Source organism: Pithys albifrons, chromosome 28 (assembly GCF_047495875.1).
Source record: "Pithys albifrons albifrons isolate INPA30051 chromosome 28, PitAlb_v1, whole genome shotgun sequence".
Taxonomy (NCBI): domain Eukaryota; kingdom Metazoa; phylum Chordata; class Aves; order Passeriformes; family Thamnophilidae; genus Pithys; species Pithys albifrons.
The window spans coordinates 2951016-2972649 of NC_092485.1; the positions used below are offsets into that span (position 1 = coordinate 2951016).

Below are 21634 nucleotides of genomic sequence, written 5' to 3' on the forward strand. Positions count from 1 at the left end.
CAGCCCTAAACTGGGCTGTTCAACTCATTGGTGCAAGAGGCCACTGGCAGCAGGTTCCCAGCGAGATGACAGAGGAGCAACACAGGCAGAAGTCACAAGGGAGGCACTCACTGGGGCAGCAAAGCATCAGGAAAGGGGAAAAGCATTTGGGGAAGAGGACAGACCAGATCTGGCCCAAATGCACCATGGCTGGGTGAGGGAAAGGGCACCAAGGCCTTGACTCTTGGAGGCATCACCTTTTCCCACAGTGACACGCTGTCCAGGTGAGCACAGCCCAGCTCAGACAGGGCAAGGTGCCCACCGGCAGCATCCCTTGGAAATCTCCAGCTCTGGAATGGCTTGGCATCACTGCCGACAGGTAGCACTGATTTATAAAGCAGAAATAAATGAGCCTGCTCTGCAATTTCACCTAATTTTGTCTCCCATTTCAATTTGCCATCTTTCAGCATAATGCCGGGTGGTTAATTATGTTTCCATCTCATTCCTGTGATAATGCCCCCCCTTGTAGTGCACATCGTGGCTGCTCAAAGGGTTTCATTTTACCTTTCAGTTCACCTCCTAGCACGGCTCTAAATTTAGTCAGCTTGTAATTTTGGGGTATTTTATACATTATGCCTCTATTATTGTGAAGTAAAATGGAATCCTTGTCTTTTAATTCACTCTCTAATAATTCTCCACCAAACCTTAATACAAAAGGCTTTTTTCCCCCTGAAGACTAATTGAATGGGGTGTAATTATAATACCCAGGGAGATGATATTGAAAGTACGTTAACTGTGACAGTTTCCTCTGACTAATCACCCCTCGGGCGACTTCAAATTGGGTCTGTGCAAGTTCCCCATCACTTAATGCACTGATGTGCCAAGACAGAGCTTGGCACAAGACTTCCCCACCAAGATGAGGATTTGGGCAGCGTGGATCTGGGATTCTGGGCTGGGATCTTGGGGTCTCCAAGCTGCTGATGCAGTTCTGTCCTTCAGGGATCAGCAGTGTGGGCCCATGTGGAGAGCAGGGATGTCTGATGCAGCTGGGGACCACACAGGTGGCACTGCCCCACTGAGGGAGCAGACAGGGCATTGTGCAAAGTCCTTTCCAAAGTTGCCATCTCCATCACCCTCTTCCTTGTCTGAATAGTCCTGCTAGGATTGTTCAGCCTTTTTGGCTGAAGGAAAGCGTTGACAATACACAGTGGAAGGGCTGAGGGGCAGGAGCTGTGGCAGGAGTTTTCTCCCCTGGCTGCTCAGGAGTCAGAGACAACCCCAGCAGCCCTGCAGGCTGCAGCACTTTCCTCCGAAAAGCATTTACCTGCCAGGAGGGGAGCAGCGATTTTCCTTATTTGTGTACTCTGCTGGTGTGATAGCAGCGAGGTCAGCACTCAGCAGAGACACCAAGGGGCTGTTTCCTCACTAAACTGTGCATTGCAGTAAGTGAAAAATAAGAGTTGAGGGTGGCTATTATGCAGACAATAAAATGTTTTTGTATCAATGTAGGTGTCAAGCCCAACAATTCCGCAGAGTGGATCCTTCCCATTATGAGCCAGCTGTGGAAATGCTCAGCCAGCCAGGGATGGGCCCAGCTGCAGCCCAGAGTTTGCTACTGGAAATAACAGATTTCCCCTCTGCATTCCACAGCCTGGGTTCTTGGAGAGGACAGGACTCCAGGAGGGGACATCACAAACCCAGTCTGGCCCTGGGTGGGGGTGCAGTGCAGGGCCATGGCACTGCAGGGACATGGCACTGCAGCAGTGGGAGCTGCCACACAAAGGAGAAGGGACAGGACAAGAGAAGTTCTCAGCAAAGCTGGAGAAATTAATGCACTTTTCTCTAGGATCACTATGACCTAATCAGCCTTTGCTGGCCACAACAGGCTCTCAGCTTTCCTCCAGAGGAACCATTGCATGAACTGATTGGGATGGGAATGGCCAGGGCAGAGTCCCAAGCACCTCTGCCTTGGATCCAGTCGGCACGAGAAGCACTCCCAGAGCCTCCCTTAGCTACTGAGTGAAAAGATCCTTTGCAGAGATTAAAATGAATTTATTATTTCACATTCTGGTATTTACATCCCATCTGGAGCGGGTACTACATACCCCGTTACAAAAACGTCTCAATAACGAGTCCCAGCAGTGGCAGCCACACACCAGTGACCCCAGCATGGTCCCCACAACATCTGCAGCCCCTCCTGAGCCAGTATGTCTGTGCCTGGGGCACAGAGAAGGGTTGGAGGTGTTGCCCCCACGCCCCACAGCCATGGGGTGCCCAGCCCTGCTGACACTGGGGGCACAGAGCTCTCAGCCTCTGCCCCTCAAGCTGCTGCACTGCAGGAAATGGTGTGTCCTGGAGAAGGTCACAAGCTCAGGGCCAGGAGATGGTACATTTGACTTTATTTTGGAGTAATGAAACAAAACCTGGCTCAGTCCTGGGCCCTGACTGGGCATCTGCTGAGGCACCCCAGACCCACAGACAGAGAGGACTCCCCGCACACGACTCCAGAACTCGACTGCGAACACAAGCAGGAACTCGGTGCCTGGGACTTGCATGGTGGAAAACATTAAATTTGCAGCCTGATTAATGCAATTACTGAGGAAGGAGAAACCAGCAGCATGCGCCATGGAGACATTTCACCACCCCCTGTCCATGCTGCCACATCTGCCACACAGGGTCAGAACAGGCAGATGGTGGGGCAGGGAGAGCCCAGTGCCCCCAGGGCAGAGCAGCCCCCAGGGACTTGGGATCAGGCTGGAGCTCAACACCTGCTCCTGGGAACACCCCAGACCAGGAGCCACATGGAGGTGGGTTTCACACAACCATTGACTTCCCAGTTCCTGACAGCAACTCGGATTCAGCATCTCGGGAGATGGGGAAAGGCGACTCACAGCAATGATTTCAGTTATTTCAGAATAAAGCCCATTTTGGGGACCTGTTGCCTGTCTGTCTCTGTATTGTCAACAGCTCTTACATGGCTGGAGTATTTCATTTAAGAGGATTGGAAAACGAGCCCATTTCTTGGTCGTTGAACGTGTCCACAGAGGAGGAGGGGACCGTGGAGTGACAGGAGTCTGGCAGCTGTGCTGGGCTCCCTGCCTGCACCCTCCGGGGCTCTGAGGATGCTCTGCCCCGGTGGCACCTGTCACGGTCCTGCTGGCGGGCACAGGATGGCAGCACTGGGTCATGCCACCTCTGCAGGCACCGTGCCACATCCTGCTGCTCCCAGGAGTGCCAGGACTCACGCTGAGGCTGGTCAGTCACGGCCGTGCTGCACAGAGGCTATCGGGTGACCTGCAGAGAGGAGGAGAAGTTACCCAGTGTTGCCTCCAGTGATTCCCTGTCCATGAGTTATCAGCAAACAGCCTTAAGAGATGAAAATAAGATTTGCTCTTTATGTTCATTTGATGGGGTGGTCTCTCCAAATGTCACCTTATGGATCATTTGTGTAGCCCATGCTCTGGCTGCAGCTCCCACTGGTGTCTGTCTGCAGAGGGGACTGTGAGATGCAAATCCAGCCCCTTGGTTGGATTAAACTTACCCAAAATCCTTTTGAAATCACAGGTCTGTGTTTCCAAACTGCTGCCTTCCTAAGGCAGGACACAGAACCCAAAAGGGATGCTGGGAGGACATCCATGGAGGGTTCTGCTGGATGAGGGAGGAGGGCAGAAGCTCCAGAGTCCTGCAGACAGGAATGGTCCCAGGGAGACCCCAGGACAGCAAAGCCAGAGCAGAGGCTTTGGGCTAAGTTAATGGCTGGGGGAAACCAACCAAAGCACACTGAAGTGGGAAAAAGACAATGAGCCCAAAGTAGTGCTGCAGTTACTGGTCAGTGATGGATGCTCAGGGCTGGAAGAATCTTCTTGGATGTCCATAAAAACACCCGAGCATGAAAGTGCTTTCTGTGCACAAAAATAATAGCAGTAATGAAAAAAATCCCAACATTGCTTAATACGATAATTTTATGGCAGGGGATGTGGGGCGAGGAAAACGAAAGCATAAGGAATAATTACACTCAACACTATGAACAATGATTACAAAATTATGCAACTGATTAACCATGGCATATATGTAATTACTAATGAGTTTGATAAAATTTTAATTACACCTTGTTCTTTGGGGCATTCAGCAAGCCATGAAAATAATAATCATGTAGTGCTCTGTCACAGATGATTGCCTCAGACAGGGAGTGGGGACAGATTCAGGGCTGTGCCACTGGGGTGGGACAAGCAACCCGTTGCCCTGGAGCTGTGGGAGGTGCTGGGGAGCAACCAGGACACCCTGGGAAGGTAGAGACACCCCCAGTATGCCTGCTCAGGGGCTGAGCCACCTGGCACCCACCTCATCGAGCCTCCCAGTGGGAATTATCAACTGTGGGACCCACTCAGGGTTGTGGCAGCTCTGCCAGCCCCTCCAGCACTGGTGACAACCACAAAGCCCAGACACTTTGCTCTGCTTTGGTGTGTCCCTATCAAAAAGTGCACACTCTGGAGGAGCCAGAGCATTCCTGTTCCCTGGAGAACTCTTCCAGGATGCTTTCCTGGGTTTTGCTTGACCCAGGCTGTGGAAGGCACAGCCAGGTTCCCCCATCACCTGCCTGGGACATACCTTGGTTGTCTTCACTTTGTTGCCACTGCTGCAGCTCCAGCCTGAGAGGTCGGGCAGCACCTTGCACTCCTCCCCATCCAGGCACGGCTCCATCTGGCACCACCATTTCTGCAGCACGATGGAGGCTGGGGGAGAGGAGGGATCAGTGGCTGGGCTGTGGCACGGGATGTGGGGGACCAGCCCTGCACAGCTCTGGGTGACAGCAGGAGGTGCAGCCCCTCTCTCCAGCACTGCTCAGGTTGAGGAGCGGAGGAGCTTCTTGGTGGAGGAGCTTCTTGTCACCTGCCTGGCCTTACCTGACCCAAGTGCTCCACCTGGCTCTGGAACACCCAGTTTTCTCTCACTACCCCAGGTAAAAAGCCCAACACCAGCCCTGTCCTCACTCCCACTGAGAGCAGGGAGAGCAGTGCAGTTCAAAACCCCACTCTGGGCTCCACTTACAGAGCAAAGGGACTGTCTCCTGCCACTCTGTGGTGATTCATGCCTCCAACCAGGGCAGGAGCCCTTATTTTTGGGAATGAGGACACCTAAGCTGTTGGGGACAACAAGAGCCTTCCCTGACAACTCATTCTGGCATTTCTTGGTGTTGCACACAAGTGCACTCACAGGGCACTGGCTGCCAAGCGAATCAACACTGCTCTGGCAGGGGCTGCCACTGCTCCTGGTGGCTCCTCAGTGATGGCACATGACGGCATTAAATAAAACATACACAGCTTGAGTTTTGCTTAGTGCTCCTCACAGGTGATGGTGCTGCACAGCTGGAGTCACATCCCTGCCTCTGGCTGTGGCAGCACAGTGAGCAGATGTGCAGGGATCGGTGCTGCAGTGCCTGGTGCCAGTGCAGGGATGTTGGAGCACCATAAGCCCCACCCCAGCACACAGCCTGGAGCTGCACAGACTGGGCAGCACAGCCACACCAAGAGAAAGTGTCTCCAAAATGCTCTTCCCAACCACTCTGCTGGAGAATCCCTGGACAGGTCTCATCTGTTAATCCCAGGGACATGGAAGCTCCACACCAGCCTGGCAGCCTAGGAGGAGGCAGTCAGGAGTTTCATGGGGTGGGGTTGTGGCCGTGGGGTACTCACCATCCACACAGGAGGGAGCTGCCCGTGTTGTCCCTGCCACCTGCCCCGGGAAGCAGGAGCATTTCACCGTCTGGGAGCGCTCCTCGATCTTGTTCTTATTGCAGCACCGGTGAGCTGCGATGACCTCACACGTGCCAGGCTCCACGTGCACTGGGGGAGGAGAAACACCATCATCAGGCCCCAGAGCCTCCAGGCTGTGTCGTGCCCACCACGCCAGGCAGTGCTGCCAGTGTGTGCCCTGACTGGGGCACTGGGAGAGACTGGTGTGGGCAGTGCTGTGCCAGCCCCTGGAATCACCTGCTGGCAGTGACATACAGGCACCAGTCACTGCATCTCCCCAGCCCACCCATAAGGAGAGAAACTGCTTCAGATCTCCTGCATCTGAGCCCTCACACCCATCCTACCCACCTAAACTCATCCCCTCTTGCCACGGCCAAGCCAAGAGCTTTATTGAAACTAATGAGCACGTTAGCTAATTGCAGCTGATAATGAGATGCACTTTGCTGCAAGAGGGGATGGTGCATTGTGCTGCTTTTGGCTTCAAGCAGAGCACAACCTCCTCTGACACCCCAGCTACAGCCAATGTCTGTCATGCCATCACCCACCACCCTCTGACTGGAGGAAGGATCAGGATGGTGTTTCTACCTGCAGTGACAGAGAAATGTCATGGTGTTCATCAGCAACCCAGGCTGCTCCACTGCTCCCCCTCCCACTGCCATTAAAATATTAAGGAAGAAAGAAAACTACTGAGTTGGCTGATCACCTTTGGGATCAGGGTTTAGAGCTGGTCAGCATCACAAATCAATGCCTTGGCTGGGTAATGGCCCACACAGGCACAATGCAAATCAGCCAAACAGGGCTGGAGACACTTCATTCCCATGACCCCAGAGATCCCTGCAGGTCCTGCTTAATGAGCACTGGAGGAGCAGCACAGAGGCAGGCACAGACATCCCCTGGGTCACCGGGAACAGGCTTTTATTCTGCAGCCAGCGGGAGCCAGGCTGGGTGCAGGGCAGGGGAGCTGCACTCCTGCAGTGTGGCATCCCAAAATGTGTGCAGCTGAGCAGCTGCAGGACATCACATCTGGCTGCTCCACACCCTCAGGACAGCTTGCACATCCCAGAGTGCAGGCATGACCCACCAGGGCTGGAAAGGGATACAAGCAGGACAGGCAAGGACCACACAGGCACAATGCAAATGAGGGCTGCAGAGACTTCATTCCCATGACCCCAGAGATCCCTGCAGGTCCTGCTTAATGAGCACTGGAGTGAAGTGCCCTGTTGCTGGTGCCGCTGGCGCAGGTCCCCCTGAGCACGAGTCCACTCTCTGCCCTCTCCCAGCGCATTTGGCTCTGACCCACCCTGCCTTTGCCAGCCTCAGCCTGCCCATGCAGTCTCACCTCTCAGCTCTGCTACACCCCTGGCTGCTGTTAGAGGGTCCTACTGGGGGTTCCATCCACCCCCAGGCACACAAAGTCATGGGGACGAGGGGAAGCTGATCTGTGTCACACCTTATGGGTGCCCATCACACCCCCGTGCTCACCAGTAAGCACCACCGAGCTCCAGGGGCTTTTGGAATGCAGATCTTTCACCTCTCCAAGGAAAGCTGAGGGAAATGGGATCTCTCCCCCAGTGCTGAGGGAAATACCTTTGCCTTGAAGTGACTTTTTTACATCCCTGCTGGGAAATGCTGGTCCAAGTGCAACCTCCCGGCTTGTGCCAGCTGGGCATGGCTGTGCCAACTTCCTGTCAAAGCATTCCTTGCCCTTCTCCTGTTCCCACCGTGTCTGAGTGCCAGACAGGACACAAAGGGCAGGATTGAAGAAGCTGCCCCAGGACACAGCTCTGTGCCCTGCACCCACCAGCACACAGGCAGGAATCACCACGGCTTGAATTTACTTTATTTATTGTTATTTCACGGTCATTTTCTTTTAATGCACCATCGCTTTCATTTATGCCCATAATAATTACACAATTATCTATCCTGGAATATTTTGTAATAACATCTCTGGCCATAAATTTTATCTTCCCTTTGAAATGCCATAACAACTCAGCTTTAATAATAAATTCCATTCTTTCTGTATGCAGGAGTGGTAGATTTTGGTGGAAGTGAGAAGGAAAGCAACTCATTACTGAGCAAACGTGACTGTTTTGCTGTGGTTTTATGCTTGATGGGATTTCTCAAATATTCTGAGGTAGAAGCAGAGATCCTTGGCTCTGGCTGCCTATGAGCCCACATTCCCACCACGCTCTGGTCCAGGACCATGAGGAGTGACTCTCCCACCCTGCACACCCCACCAGGGGATTTTACACCCTCCACCCTCAGCGCTCACACGTAGTTGTGGGTTTGGCTGGTTTTTAGAAAAGCTTCATTAGGAAAGCTCTTCCCAGGAGGGCTGCCCGGGTGCCCCCACTGCTCCCTCACACTCTTGCTCTCCGGCTGCTCATTTTCAGCTAATTTAAAAAGGTTCAGCTGAGGGAGAGCCAGGCAGAACTGAGAAATCGCTCATTACAGCCGTGCAATAGGAGTTTGCTAACGTGCCAAAGCCCTTTTAATTTGCTCAAAAAGGTGCAGCTCAGAGATAAAGAGGAATTTTCCTCTCCTCTGCCTCTCTGCAGCTGGCTGGCACAGGGCACCTGATGCTGGACTCGCAACCTCTGCCCGAGAAGAGCTGCCTATGCAGAGCATCCTGTGCCTACACAGAGTACCTTGGGACAGGCACCCATTGCCCTGGCACAGCCCCACAGCCCCTGGCACAGCCCCACAGCCCCGCAGCAAGGGCCCTACTGATGGCAGAGCTGGGGGAGCAGCACACACCCCCAGGAACCATCCCTCCCTCAGGCCATGAAACTCTTCCATTGGCCTAAAGGTCTTGGAATCACAGAATCACAGAATGATTTGGGTTGGAAGGGACATTAAAGCTCATCTTGTTCCACCCCCTGCCATGGGCAGGGACACCTCCCACCAGCCCAGGTTGCTCCAAGTCCTGTCCAGTCTGGCCTTGGACACTCCCAGGGATGGGGCAGCCACAGCTTCTCTGGGCACTCTGTGCCAGGGCCTGCCCACCCTCACAGGGAAGAATTTCTCCCTAATATCTAATCTAAATCTCTCCTCTTTGAGTTTAAAACCATCACCCCATTGCATTGCCTTGTGAGCATCCAACATCCTGCCCTGGGGCACGATGGCACGGGAAGGTTGGGTTCTGCCCAGACCCCTGCAGTCCCCCCCGCCCCAGCAGCAGGGCAGGGTGCACCCCCTTCCCAGGTGATGGCACTTCAGCAGGGGTGACATTCCCGTGGGGAGCAGGGGAAGAGCCACCCCACCTGGCATAAAGCACCTCAGCTCCTACACCCCAGACTGACCCCCTTCCCTGCTCCTCTCCTGCAGGCAACACAAACCCCAGGCCAGACCCCAAAATTCAAGCAAGCTCAGGAGTTTAGGGGGATGCAACTGGATGCAAACAAAGGACTCTGCCTCCAATATGGTGATTCCCAGGATGTCAGCAGAGACATTGCTCTTTCCTGTTGCAGAGGGGATGTGCAGCCCTGCAGGACAGCAGTGCCAAGGGGTTCCCAGCCATGCTGGGCTTTCATGTCCCACTCCTGGGAAGCACAAGCAGAGAGGCTGAGCCCACATGCAGCACGAGCCATGGGCTCCAGAGCTCCCTGCAGCTGTTTCTCCTTTTGCTGAGCAGCAGGAAACTTGGAACAAAATGCAGATCAGATGGATGGTGTGTTTAACACCAACAGCAGGAAACCCCCAGAGAGCCTGGGATAAGTTCCAGGGCTTCTGGCACATTTCTCCCTCCCATTTAACTGGTATTTCCCCACTGGAACCCTTTTTAAAAAAATCTACCTTATCTCATGGAACCAGAAAAGAATTGTAAGAGCACAAGGCTTTTGAATCCTGCATGCAAAAATAAAATAAAAATGGTGTCCTACTCTGGCTGACCTTTAAGTGAGCAGCAGAACATGGGTTTTTACGGTATAACCTGAAATGACACATTCTGAGTGTCTCAGGGAGCGTGGGCACAGCTCCACATGTTCAGTGTAAAATGCTGCTCTGCTTGCTGGTAGAGAGCTGCAAAATGAAGAGAAGTTGGATGCATGTAAATGCCAGGCAATGCCCAAACCCCTGTGTCAACTCCCCTCCTCCTGGAAGTGTCCAAGGGCAGGTTGGACAGGGCTTGGAGCAACCTGGGCTGGTGAAAGGTGGGGGTGGAATTGAGATGAGCTTTAAAGTCTCTTCCAACCCAAACCATTCTGTGTCTCTATGATGTGTTTCTCCTGAGCACTGAAATGCTGTTAAAGGGGTCAGGATGTCCCAAGGGGGGTTGAGCAGCAAAGACAGGTAGGACCCAGGGGGAGGCAGAGGATCTTGTCTCCAGTGGGCTCTGCTCAAGGGTGGCACAGCCCCAGGGGCACAGGAATGGAGCAGACCACGGGCAGCCAGTGGTGTGAGTGATCTGTGTGCTCTGTATCCTGCAACAACTCTACTAGTAATATTCACTAAATAATTAAAGTCTTAAAATCACTACTGCCTTAGATGCATGTATTATTTAAGAGGGTTTTGGAGAGAAGCAGCCTTGTTTTTATCACTCATTATCACTGCATTTCTGCTGGGATTTTTTACTCTTGTCACCTCAAGATTCCCCATCACGCTCTGTCCCCTTCCATTGCATGTGTGAGTGTGTGCACATCCATGAACTGCTCATGCAAATCCCATCACTTCACACTTCCAAGCAGAAACCCAAACTCCTGGGCTGTGTCAGGAACAGCTGAGAGTGTTGTGACACTGTGTGACAAGGGACCTGTGAGGATACCCTGCAGCTGGGGATGGAGCTCCTGACACACAACCACCCATCCCTGTGGCACTGAATGATGCTCCCACACCCACCTTACTTCCTGCCTTCTCTAGAAGGGTGGATTAGGACAATATTCCACCTTGATGTAAGGGCTGCATGGGACAGAGGACCTTCTCCATGTGAAGCATCTCACAACTAAAAGCCTCAGATCTGCTGCCTTCACTCTGAGCCACAATGTGCTGACCAGTGAATCTCCCTTGCAACATAATCAGAAATTGGTGCTCTTCTTTTATCCAGAAAACCTCATTTCCCAAAATGCTTTTACTTCTGCTTCAGATTGAGCAACGAACATGGATAAAAGCAAAGACAGCACTTTGATTACCAGTTTGAGAGGAGTTCAGTAGAAAGTGCTGGGGCCACCTTTGTGGGTGCTGGGTCCAGACTTCTCAGCTTTGCTCATCACAGAGACATCACCACATTACACGGGGGATTAAACTGCAGTGAATCATTCTTCACTGAGGGGTCTCCTATTCCCCTTCCAAAAGACTGTGCTCGATTTAGATGGCTCTTTAAATCCAACCCCATTCCCCAGGAAGCTCCACTCTGCTTGGACACAGCAGCATCTCCATCTGCTGGGTGGGCACGTGGCATCTCAGGCACAGGGTGGGATTTTGGGTTTGCCTTGTGCAGAGCCAGGAGTTGGACTCAATGATGCTTGTGGGTCTCTTCCAACTCAGGATATTCTATGATTCTGTGATCACAACTTACTTCCATAGCCAAATGTGGCCAATGTGATGGCAAACAGAGGCTCTGCACATGGGCTCTGTTTAATAAATTCCTAAGTCTGGAGGCTCTGAACCCTCGTGGTCACAATTAAAGCCCTTTGCTATTGCTTGGGTTTAGGTGGTTTTAGCTATAAATAAGCTCAATGGGGCTGAAAGCTCTCATTGTGTCTCTCCATCAGCACCTCTGACTCTGGGGCTCTTAGGCATTGGTGACACAGTTCAATTCTACACAACAACATAACTGCAGCTTCCTTGGGCACAAATGGCACTGCCACTGAGAATGCAGCATTACAAAAGTGTATTTCAAACATAACCTTCACCAAAACCTGTCCCAAATGAAGCAAAAGCACAGGGCAGACAACAGGAAAAGAAAGGTCATGAACTCAGCAAGCAGACCAAGAATTCCTGGATCTGAGCCCAAGGAAACACAGCACAGGAGAGGAGGCAGCCATGGAAAATTCTACAGTGCCAGGAAAGCAGGATGGGCAGAGAGAAACTGTGTTCTTACAGACACAGAGTGAGGTTAAACTTTTAAGTGCTTGCTCCTGGCCTGCCCTCTTTGCTGTGGATTAGAATTTTCCTGAATAAGAAGTACAAGGTTTGGTCCACTGTGGCTAAGTCTGTGTGAGTGAGACCCCCCAGCTCTCTGCCTGCTGGCACGTGAGCCCACGAGCCTGGCTGTGCATGGCTGAGTGAGATTTATACATAATTCACACCCCACCAGTACACTTGGGTGTCTGTACTTCAAACCTTGGTGAGTTGCTCCTTTATTAATGCCAGGTCTGACTCTTCCCTGAAGAAGCAGCTCCCTGCAAATTAATCTTGTGGAGGAGTGGGACTCTCTGGCACTGGGATTGGGTGAGCACCTGACTGCCAGCTGTGCCCTTATTCCAGGGAGTCCTGAGCCAGTGCTGTAAAGTCATTCTAGAAAAAAAAAAAAGAGCTTTCCCCAGGTCAGAATCACAGAATGGTTTGGGTTGGGAGGGATTTTAAAGCTCATCTCGTTCCACCCCACTGCCAGGAGCAGGGACACCTTCCACTGGACCAGATTGGCCAGAGGCTTGTCCAGCCTGGGCTTGGACACCTCCAGGATTGGGGCATCCAGGGTTGGCACAGAAAGGCGGGGAGCTGCTGCCTGGCTGGCGAGGGAGTCACTCTGGAAGATGTGGTTTGGTTTTAAGCAATGTGGATGGGGATTACAGGATTAGAACTGCTTTAACTGGCAGGCAAAAATGACAGAAATAGGACAGGGATAGGTGTGGGGTCAATCAAGAGCACGAATGGTTTCAACTTAACCCTTAAATGCCCTTTCCAAACAGAGGTACAAGAGGCAGACTGCAGGTGCCCCAGGATCACTCTCTGCTCCAACTGTTCAGCTCTGCTGCCCAGCTCTGCCAGTAACACCAGTAACACCAGTGCCCACCCACCCACATGCATCCCAGGAACCCCCAGCACAGATCACTGGGTACCCCCCAGTACAGCCCATCAGGCTCCTGCACCAGGCAGGATGGGCACAAAGGCCTAAGCACGACTTCTCAGCTGCTTCTCTTCTCCAGACACAAACCTCAACCAGAACTCCTCCAAAAAATCACATCCCTGGCACAAAGTAGCATTCCAACACATGCACAGAGGGGGGATCTCAAATCACAACTTGGAATAACAAATGAACATTCCAAAGCCAAGATATGACACTTCCAAGCAAGACTTCCAGTTCTGCATTACTTTATACTTGTTCCACCTTTCAAGATGATCTTTGCAACCAGAGGGATGAAAATTTGTATTTCTAACAAAAGCCTGAAATGGAGAGTGTTCATTGCATAACAAGTGACGTTTGTGACTCTCGCTGCAACTCGGATGGAAAGATTTACATCCACAGCTCACAGACCAAGAATAACCCCAGTAACAACCTGAATACACAGTTGGATCAGATGTATCCGTGGATCATTCTGCGTGTCTCAGGTTTTGCTACAGACACCAAGAAATTCACTTTTCAGCTCCTCAGACCAACCAGGCTCGCTAAGCCGCAGGTTTTAAATGCCTCATATTGGGCATTCCCAAGTTCTAACTGCTCTCCTCCCACCAGCAGCGGGGGACAGATCCTCACTGAGCATCTCAGCCCCATGCAACCCACACCCCGGGCATCCCATGGAGACCCCAAGGTACCACCAGGGTCCCAGGAGATGGCACAATGTGTGATGCACACTGAGGATGTCGCTCCCCTACCTGAATGGCTTCTGTGATGATGGGTGGAGGCCAGTGTCAGTCGTCCCCACAGCGTGGTAAGGCAGAGAGTGAGCACGAAAACCCATTTGCTCAGGCTCTGTATGTCTCTCTCACTCATTCTGCCAAAAAGAAGAAGAGAGATGTGGAGGAAGAGGGGCTGAGAAGGGCTGGGGGATGCAGCCCCACTCATTGACACTGCTGCACACAGTGGTGTGGCCACTGAACACGCAGGGATTGAGGTGTCCTGGCTGTGGGGACACAACGCTGGGGGAGGAGAGGAATCACTCACCCTCCTCAGGTGGGCTTGAGTTCCAGCAGCAGCCCAGGCCACTGCAGCAGGACAGAAAGGAACCCCCCCAGCAGTAGCCCAGGTGAGTGACAGTTACCTTTTATTGGGGATTCACGCCCACATCTGCACATCTGCCAACCTCAGGGGGGTCAGGCCTTGGCAAGGGGCAGACATCAGCGCATCTGGAAGGAGAAACAAGGACATGGGCAGTGACATTTGCTGTCAGCGTGAGCCCCCCTATCCTTGGGAGTGGTTGGGGGTGCCCTGGAGCTTGAGCAGCCCCACTGCAGCACACACAGTCTTTAGTGTGTGAGTGTGAGTCCATCACATGCCCCAAAGCCTCTGCAGGAGCTCAGCCCCTAACCCTGCTCACCCCTGGGAACAGCAGCAGGGCCCATCCCCTGCAGCAGAGCTGCTCCAGATTTTTACTGCTGAAAGCACAAAATCAGGCCCTTTGTAGTAGGTTATTAACACAGATGACAAATACTACATAGAGCCCCAGCGTGTGTGGGAAGAGCCGGAGTAAATCAGCAGCGACTCATTCCAGGCTCCACCTTTTCCGTGTGTGGTTACACATTGTCATTGCCCTCATGTCACCAAGGTCCCCTGCAGTGATCCCCAAGGTTTGGCACTTGCAAACCACTTGCTGACAGACAGATGGATGGATTGATTGTGCTGGAACTCCTGGGGCCAGCAGCACACAGGGATCTGAGGAGCAGGGCAGCCAATGCCCCTCGGACACACAGAGCTCATGGTGGTACCAGGGCCCACAGCCCAGTTCCCAGTGTATCACCCTCTTCTGGGGCTGCTCCTCCTCTCAGCACAGCAACCACACACTCAAAACTGCATCCACTACCTCTGGACACACCTCTTGGCACCTCTGTGTACACCAGGGCACTGTGCTGGCACCCCCTCCCACGCCACACAGGACGTGCTGGGAAGGAGCAGAGTTTTACATCATCTAGAGTCCCTGAGGAAAAATTAAACCCCCAAAGAGTTGGTATTTTACTGTTGACTGCATTAAATATGTTTTCTGCACTATTTACAGCGACAACCCTGCAGGTGGGAACAGCTCAGGGGCCGCACAGGCAGCGGCACTGACAGCAACGTCACCGCTTGGCGTCTGCCAAGTGTGCCATGGTGACCTCCCGGCCTCAGTTACCACCTGCTGGGGTCTGACCAGGTCCAGAGCAAACCATGTCCTCATAAAACTTTAGTGCTGGATCAGAACTTGCTAACAAAAGGCCATGAAGACAAGTGGTGACGATGCTGAGGTTGGGGAGAGCTGCCAGGACCTCACACCCACGGTGCCCTCCATGGGCAGCCCAGGATTCCAGCAGAGAAGGAATCTTCATTTTTCAGCCATCTCCTAAATGTCTGTTCACTCTGGATCACGAGACAGTGAAGCAGAATCCTCTTAATGAAGCACCAGAACACAAAACACTGACATTTTTAATCAAAACAAAGTGATTTGAGGTGGTAAAAAGGGCATTTTGTGTTTTGAAACATTTCAAAATGAATTGTCCTGTTTTAAACTGACATTTCGAAATGAAAAAATGCTTCATTCCAAATTGTTGATTTAAAGTGGTATTTTCCACTTTGACTCTCCCATCTGGAAAAAAATAATCAGAAAATGTCATCAAAAATGCTGACATTTGCCCAGAAAAAAAAAAAAAGAAGGCATCTTGACAAAGACATATTTTATGCTAAAACAGAATTTAGAGGTATGGAAATGCTCCTAATTAATGATGTGGAATGGTCAGCTTGGCCAGGAGAAGACTGAAGAGTGGCTGAGAGTGTCTCACTCGCTGTGCTGGCTCCATCCCTGCTCACTGGGTGACAAGGGACTGACCCTGCCCCAGCCCCTCCACTGCCAGAATGAACCCAGGGTGGCACAAGGTGCAAGAAAACCATCACTCCTGGGGTGATGTGATGAGACTGTGAGACTCCCTCATGTGAACCCATGTTTAGGTGATCTTCAGTGCTCCAGCAGAATCTGCTCTGCATGACTCTGTGGGAGTCCCTTTGGAGACACAGCAGCCCACTGTGTAAATATTGATGCCACCTTAAAGTGAGCACTGTTTGCTCGATGACAAAGTAAACAGCTCTCCCAGAGCTGCTCAGCCCTCCACGTGAATCCAGAGGCAGCGCCTGCCCCAGAACTGCATCCAGCTGGGAACAGGGCGCGTGTGGGCACCCCTACCCAGCCACACTGGGCCAGGGAGGAGCTGTGCCCCAGCTGGGACAGGCACACAGCTGTCCCACCCCACATCTGGCCACCCAGATGTGAGGGCAGCAAACACGATGCTCTCGCTGCCTCTGTGTTTCTTGCAATGGTGAGTCCCCAGTGCCAACCAACACCCCATGTGCCCTTCAGCAGAACAAATGGGTTCACATCAACAGACCCTGCTCTCCTGGCTGCTGCTCCAGCTCCCCCTTCATGCAGAGAGCACAGCCCAGCTCCCAGGCACCAGCCCCATGGCACACACCAGAGCCCCTCTGGAGAGCCCCTCCCCAGCACCTGCCCATGGGACTCTCCAGGCCATGTGAGGACATCCCTAAATGTCTCAGCTGGAGCAAAAACCAAGCGCCTCACTGGCTGCTCCATCCCACACAGAACAGGGACACACTCCCAGAGCAAACTATATTTAGCTTGGAAAGTCTGAGCTGTTTGTTATAGCCAAGGAAGCATAAATAAATCACGTTATCAATAATGCAGCCCGTACTGTCCATGCCACATTCCAAAGGGGAAGGAGCCGTGCCGGCGGCTGGGAGAGCACGGGGGGCTCAGGGGAGCACGAGACTGAGAGGTGCCATCCCTGTGCCCCACCCCAGCAGGCACTCAGGGCTCCCACTCATGCCCAAACTGCTGTCAGAAAACACAGCTCTGCAGAAATTGCTATTTTGACAGTTATCAACCTCCAGCGTCGTGAGATTCCAACTACAAATGTTTGGTCTGACTTGAAATTTTTCAGCCTGGAATGTCAGTTTGAAATGAAGAGTGGTGTTCTGGCACGTCAAAGCACTTAATTTTGATTGAAAATATCAGTGTTCTCCATTCTGTTATGCTCTGCTTGGAATTTTGAGGAATTTTTCGTTAAGATTTTTTAGATGCTTTTACCTTTCAGGTCTGAGCTGGGACTTGAGGGAACTGCCAAGTGTCCAAGTCTCTCAGAAGATCAAACTTAATCATAGCCAGTGTGGCAAGAGACAATAGTTTCTCTGCGTGGGTCAGTGTCCCTCCCCATGGGCATGGACCATCACCCACACTGGAGCCACACTGAGGTCTCCCAGCACAGAGACATCCTGTGAACAGCTCTGTGCTGTCCTCCCAGGCCCTTCCCACTCCACCTGTCACAGCACCCATGGACTTTTTCCTCATCCTTCATTAAAGCCACATGTGGAACTGCAACCCTCCAGCCAGGACTGCTCCATCCACAGCTCGCTGGAGCACAGCCCAGCGCCCCACGGTGCTAATGAGGGACTCTGTCATGTCAAATTATGCTCCAAGACCTGCCAGTCTGGAGCATTGTTTGCAAAGGTCCATGTGAGCTGGATAATTAGTTAGCAGAATTCCACCCAAAAAGAAGAAAGAGAGAGAAGGGAAAGGCTGTGCATTGGCTGGTTTCTGTGGTGAGTGACAGGAACCCTCCTTGCTGCAGCCCCAACACTGTCAACCTCTGCGCACCTCTGGCCCTACAGTTCTGCCAGTTTTCCAAGAGCTATTTCCATACTCCCGCTGTTTCAGCATTTCTTGGAACTTGGGCACCTTTGTTTGATTCTTTGACCCAACAGAGCACAAGCTGAAGGTCGGCAGTTCTGGGTAGATCCATACCTTGGACACAGAGTGGAAAGGAAAACCTGGCCAGAGCCCATGGACACAGAAATCTGTGATGTTACACTGCCCATTGGAGGGGCAGATTTTATTTTAATATTTCCCTGAAGCGAAAAGTCAGATTGTTGTTGCAAAATGTCCCTCAGGGGCAGGCTGTGCATCCAGCCCAGGACCACCCTGAACATCCCTGTCCATACCTGGAAAACCTCAGGACAGCTGTGGCTGATCCAACTTCAGACAAGAGGAGGGCTTGACCTCCAGAGCACTCTGACTGCTGTGTGTCTGCAGATGCCACCCAAGGGAAGTTGTCCTTCCCTTGCCCTGAAGCACAACTCTGTGGGCTGCCCAACATCCAAAGCAACAGTGTGGAGAGGCTGCTGGGTTTCCAGGGAGAAGATCATGACATGCAAGGAGACAGCCAGGAAGGCATGGCACTGGCTCTGGTGTGGCCAGCAGCCTGGCTCAATCCCTGCTCCCTCTGCAGCACTGAGGATGCTCCATTGGAGGCAAAGCTGGGAAGTTGGAGCTCCTGTGGTTGCAAAGCTGGGGCAGCACTCAGGGAGCTGGATGGCCCCTTGGAGCTACACTGATGGGAGTTTCACACAGCATCTCCCACACCCTACCAGGCTCTGAGCTGCCCCAAAGGCTGCAAGCTCCTTCACAAAGGAAAAACCCCACTGCAGGGGAGCCTGGGCCAGGCCCAGAGCTCCAAGTTGAGCCAAGTGCTTCTGCACACATCATTTTATCTCTTACTCAGGTCACACTTAGAGCAGTCCAACCCCACAGATGTGTTTGTGAGGGCAGCATGAAGCATGTGCCCTCAGACCAGGCAAAGAGGTGTCAGAGGAACACAAAGAAATGCAGAGAACTCCTTCCCCCAAGTGTGCTCTCTCATCCTCTTCTCTATGCTGATTTATTTCCAGCTTCTTGCTTATTCCTCCAGCGTCTGCAGTGTTTCCTTCCCAGCCAAGGTGAGCGGAAGAGTTTTTAATTCCACTCAAGCATGGTCCTGTTCCTGCTCCCTCACTCTGTGGATCCCACCACTCCACTGCCACTGGCATTCTGAAGGTCAGCTTTTCTGACAGCCTGAATCTCAGCTTCATCCAGAGCCACGATTGTTTCCTCAGGAGATGCAACCTCCCACCTGTGCAGGCTCTTTGCTGGGCTGTGGGTGCCCCAGCACAGATCAGCTCTCTCAGGGCAAGAGCACCCACACACTGAACAGCCCCCAAGGCTCACACTGCAGCAGAAGGGATGGCTAATGGGCAGGAGGAGGAGACTCCTGTTTCCCTGCCCGGCACCACAGCATGGACCAACTCATGCCCCACTCCAGAATGGGACTGGCACAGCTCACACTCTCCTCTGGGCCACTAAGCCTCCATTCGTGGGTGAGGGGCACACCTGGTCTGTGCCCATCCTGTGCCCCTCGAGCCCCTCCACAAGGCAGCAAGACCCCAGCACTCCTTCCCCACTCCAGCCTGGCACTGGACAAAGGCAACCCCATCCTGGCTGGAGGACCTACAGCAGAGAGGAAATAAGCAGAGGAAGATGGAAGCCCCCACCCCATCCCATCCCATCCTGTCCTGCCCGAGGCTTTGGCTGCAGGGACAGTTCGCACCGAAGGCAGAAGCGGTTGGGATTCACAGTCCCTTCCAGGGTGAAGCATCATCTCTGGCTGCAGAACCTGGAGTGTCTCCAGCGGTGTTTTGCCTCTCAGAACGGCGAGCGGCCTCGCAGGTCGGGCAGAACCGTTTCAGCGGGGATAAAGAGCACCCGTGGCCAGAGCCCACCCCCGAGCCGGTGGCCGTTCCGAGCCCCCTCCCGGGCACAGCCCCCGCCACGGGGCGGGCGGGGACCAGGGGCGCCGCTGCCTCTGGAGTCGTTGGTAACGGGGCTCAGGGCAGAGCCGGCCCCGAGAAACTCACTGCGGGGACCCTCCTGAGCCCCGCACCGACTCCGGGGAGCCCCGGGGAGCGACACGGGACGGAGCCACTCGGGGACCGGGCCGAGCCGGGAGCGCTGGACCTCGCGGCGCAGCCCTGGACCGGCACCCGGGTGCCGCCGCTGTCACACCGATCCCGGTGGCTCCCCCGACCCCGGCTCCCTCTCCGGGGCTCAGCGTCCCCTCGGAGCGACAGCGGGCCGGGGCGTGGGGCCCCGACGGCGCTGGGCACCGCGGTGGGAGCCGCCCCGGGGGTCCCGTCGTGCCTTCCCCCACCCAAAACTTTCCGCACGTACCTGCCGGTGCTGCCCTCGGTGCGGGCCGGGGCCGCCGCTGCCCATGGCCGGGGGCCGCTCCGCTGCGCCGGGTCAGCGCCGCCTGCGCGGGCCGGTGCGCCCGGGGGCCGCGGGCATCGCCGGGCGGCGGCGGCGCGGGGCTGCGCGGGGCTGGGCGGGGGCGGCGGGCGCGGAGCCGAGCGGAGCCCGGCGGCTCCGGTGCCGGCGAGAGAAGGGGCGCAGCGCCGCCTGCTGCTGCCGCCGCCCCGGGACCGGCCCCGCGATGCCCAGGCTGGCACTGGCACCGACACCCACTTCTGCCGCCACGCCAGGACCGGCCCCGCGATGCCCGGGCTGGCACCGGCACCGGCTGCTGCCGCCGCCCCGGGACCGGCCCCGCGATGCCCGGGCTGGCACCGGCACCGGCACCACCACCGGCTGCTGCCGCCGCCCTGGGACCGGCCCCGCAATCCCCGGGTTGGCACCGGCACCGGCTGCTGCCGCCGCCCCGGGACCGGCCCCGCGATGCCCGGGCTGGCACCGGCACCGGCTGCGCTCCGAGCCGCCCGGCGCCGCCGCCGCCCCCGCCCGCGAGGGCGCTGCCCCGCCCCGGTCAGCCCCGGTGCCCGTCAAGGCGGCCGGGGAGGGGAGGAATGGGCAGACAGAGAATTTACAGGGGAAATTATTTAGCTTCGGCAAAACCACGGGGTGATGGCCCTGTGAGCAACGAGGGGCATGGACTGGTGAGGGGATGGACGGACAGACAGACAGGCAGACTGACAGACTGACTGCGCTGCCCCGGTGGCACTCTCAAAGCATGATCCTGGTCAGAGCGAATTTACCCAAAAACCACAGCGGGTCCTGAGTGGTGTGGGGACGGACAGACAGATGGACCTCAAAGGGGGAGCCTGGCTTTGGGGTCAACCCATCAAAAATTACAGCTCTCCTGGAACCAAGAACTGATGAAATACCTGTGGGAGACTCACTCTGACACTGGGGACTCCAACACTGTGGACCCCAACACCAGCCTGGGCCAGTTCTTTCCCCAGAGCAGCTCCAGACTGGCTCAGCAAACCCCTCCTGGTGCCCTCCAGGACACAGCTCCTGTCACCACAGGCAGTAATAGGCTTTGAAACGCCAACAAACAGCAAGAGCAAAGTTTGAATTTTCACAATTGCTGACAGGAGTTAGACCTACAGCCTAAGCATAGCCAAGAGGCTGGAAACTCATTTTCTTTTCTTTGCTCAAACTCATTTGCACATCGATGAAAGCCTCCGGTTTCTGAAGACAGCTCACAGCTTACTCCTGGACCTTCCAACCCACCACTCAGCTGGAAGCACAGAATGATTTCCAAGGCCAATCTGAGTTACAGATCAACAGCAGCTGTTCAGACAAATCACACATGGGCAGCTTGCAAATCTCCCAGCCATTTGCTTTTCATGGGATGCCTGAAGTCTTTGTGCATCCCCTCTCCATTCCTGGGAAACCATCCTTTGGAAAGGGCTCTGCTGATAGCCCCAGCCAACTGCTGTGCCCAGGCCCCTGGCAGCCTGCCCTGGGCAATGTCCTTCCTGGCACTGCCATCCCATGCCCAGGCAGATGCCCTGAGATGACCCCCAGCTCCTGGGGGACCCACAACCTTGACCTCTTCCCCAGGGGAACAGTCACCCCAAAATGCACACAGGAATCCAGTGGATAATACCCCTGAACAGGTTTCTCTGCTATTTTGTCCAAGGAAACTGAGCTCTTTTTCTCCTTTTATAGAGTCCAAATTGCCATATGTTAAATTCCAATTAGTTAGACTTGGTT

The 21634-nt window shown here is 54.1% G+C and overlaps 1 protein-coding gene across 2 annotated transcripts; it reads right to left on the reverse strand.

Moving 5' to 3' along the window:
* Positions 1-2016: 2016 nt before the first annotated feature.
* On the reverse strand, positions 2017-20296 carry TAFA3 (TAFA chemokine like family member 3). 2 transcript variants are annotated; one of them, XM_071578634.1, is made up of 6 exons: positions 19847-20296; positions 13871-13955; positions 13485-13603; positions 5673-5822; positions 4588-4712; positions 2017-3273 (listed from the first exon to the last, which is right to left on the reverse strand). In XM_071578634.1, exons 3-6 carry the CDS (start codon positions 13600-13602, stop codon positions 3262-3264), a joined length of 405 nt encoding a protein of 134 aa, XP_071434735.1. In that variant the 5' UTR covers position 13603; positions 13871-13955; positions 19847-20296; the 3' UTR covers positions 2017-3261. The 2 variants fall into 2 exon arrangements, with proteins under 2 accessions (XP_071434735.1, XP_071434734.1); XM_071578633.1 differs by lacking the exons at positions 13871-13955; positions 19847-20296 and having other exon boundaries at positions 13485-13621.
* Between the last annotated feature and the right edge of the window lie 1338 nt (positions 20297-21634).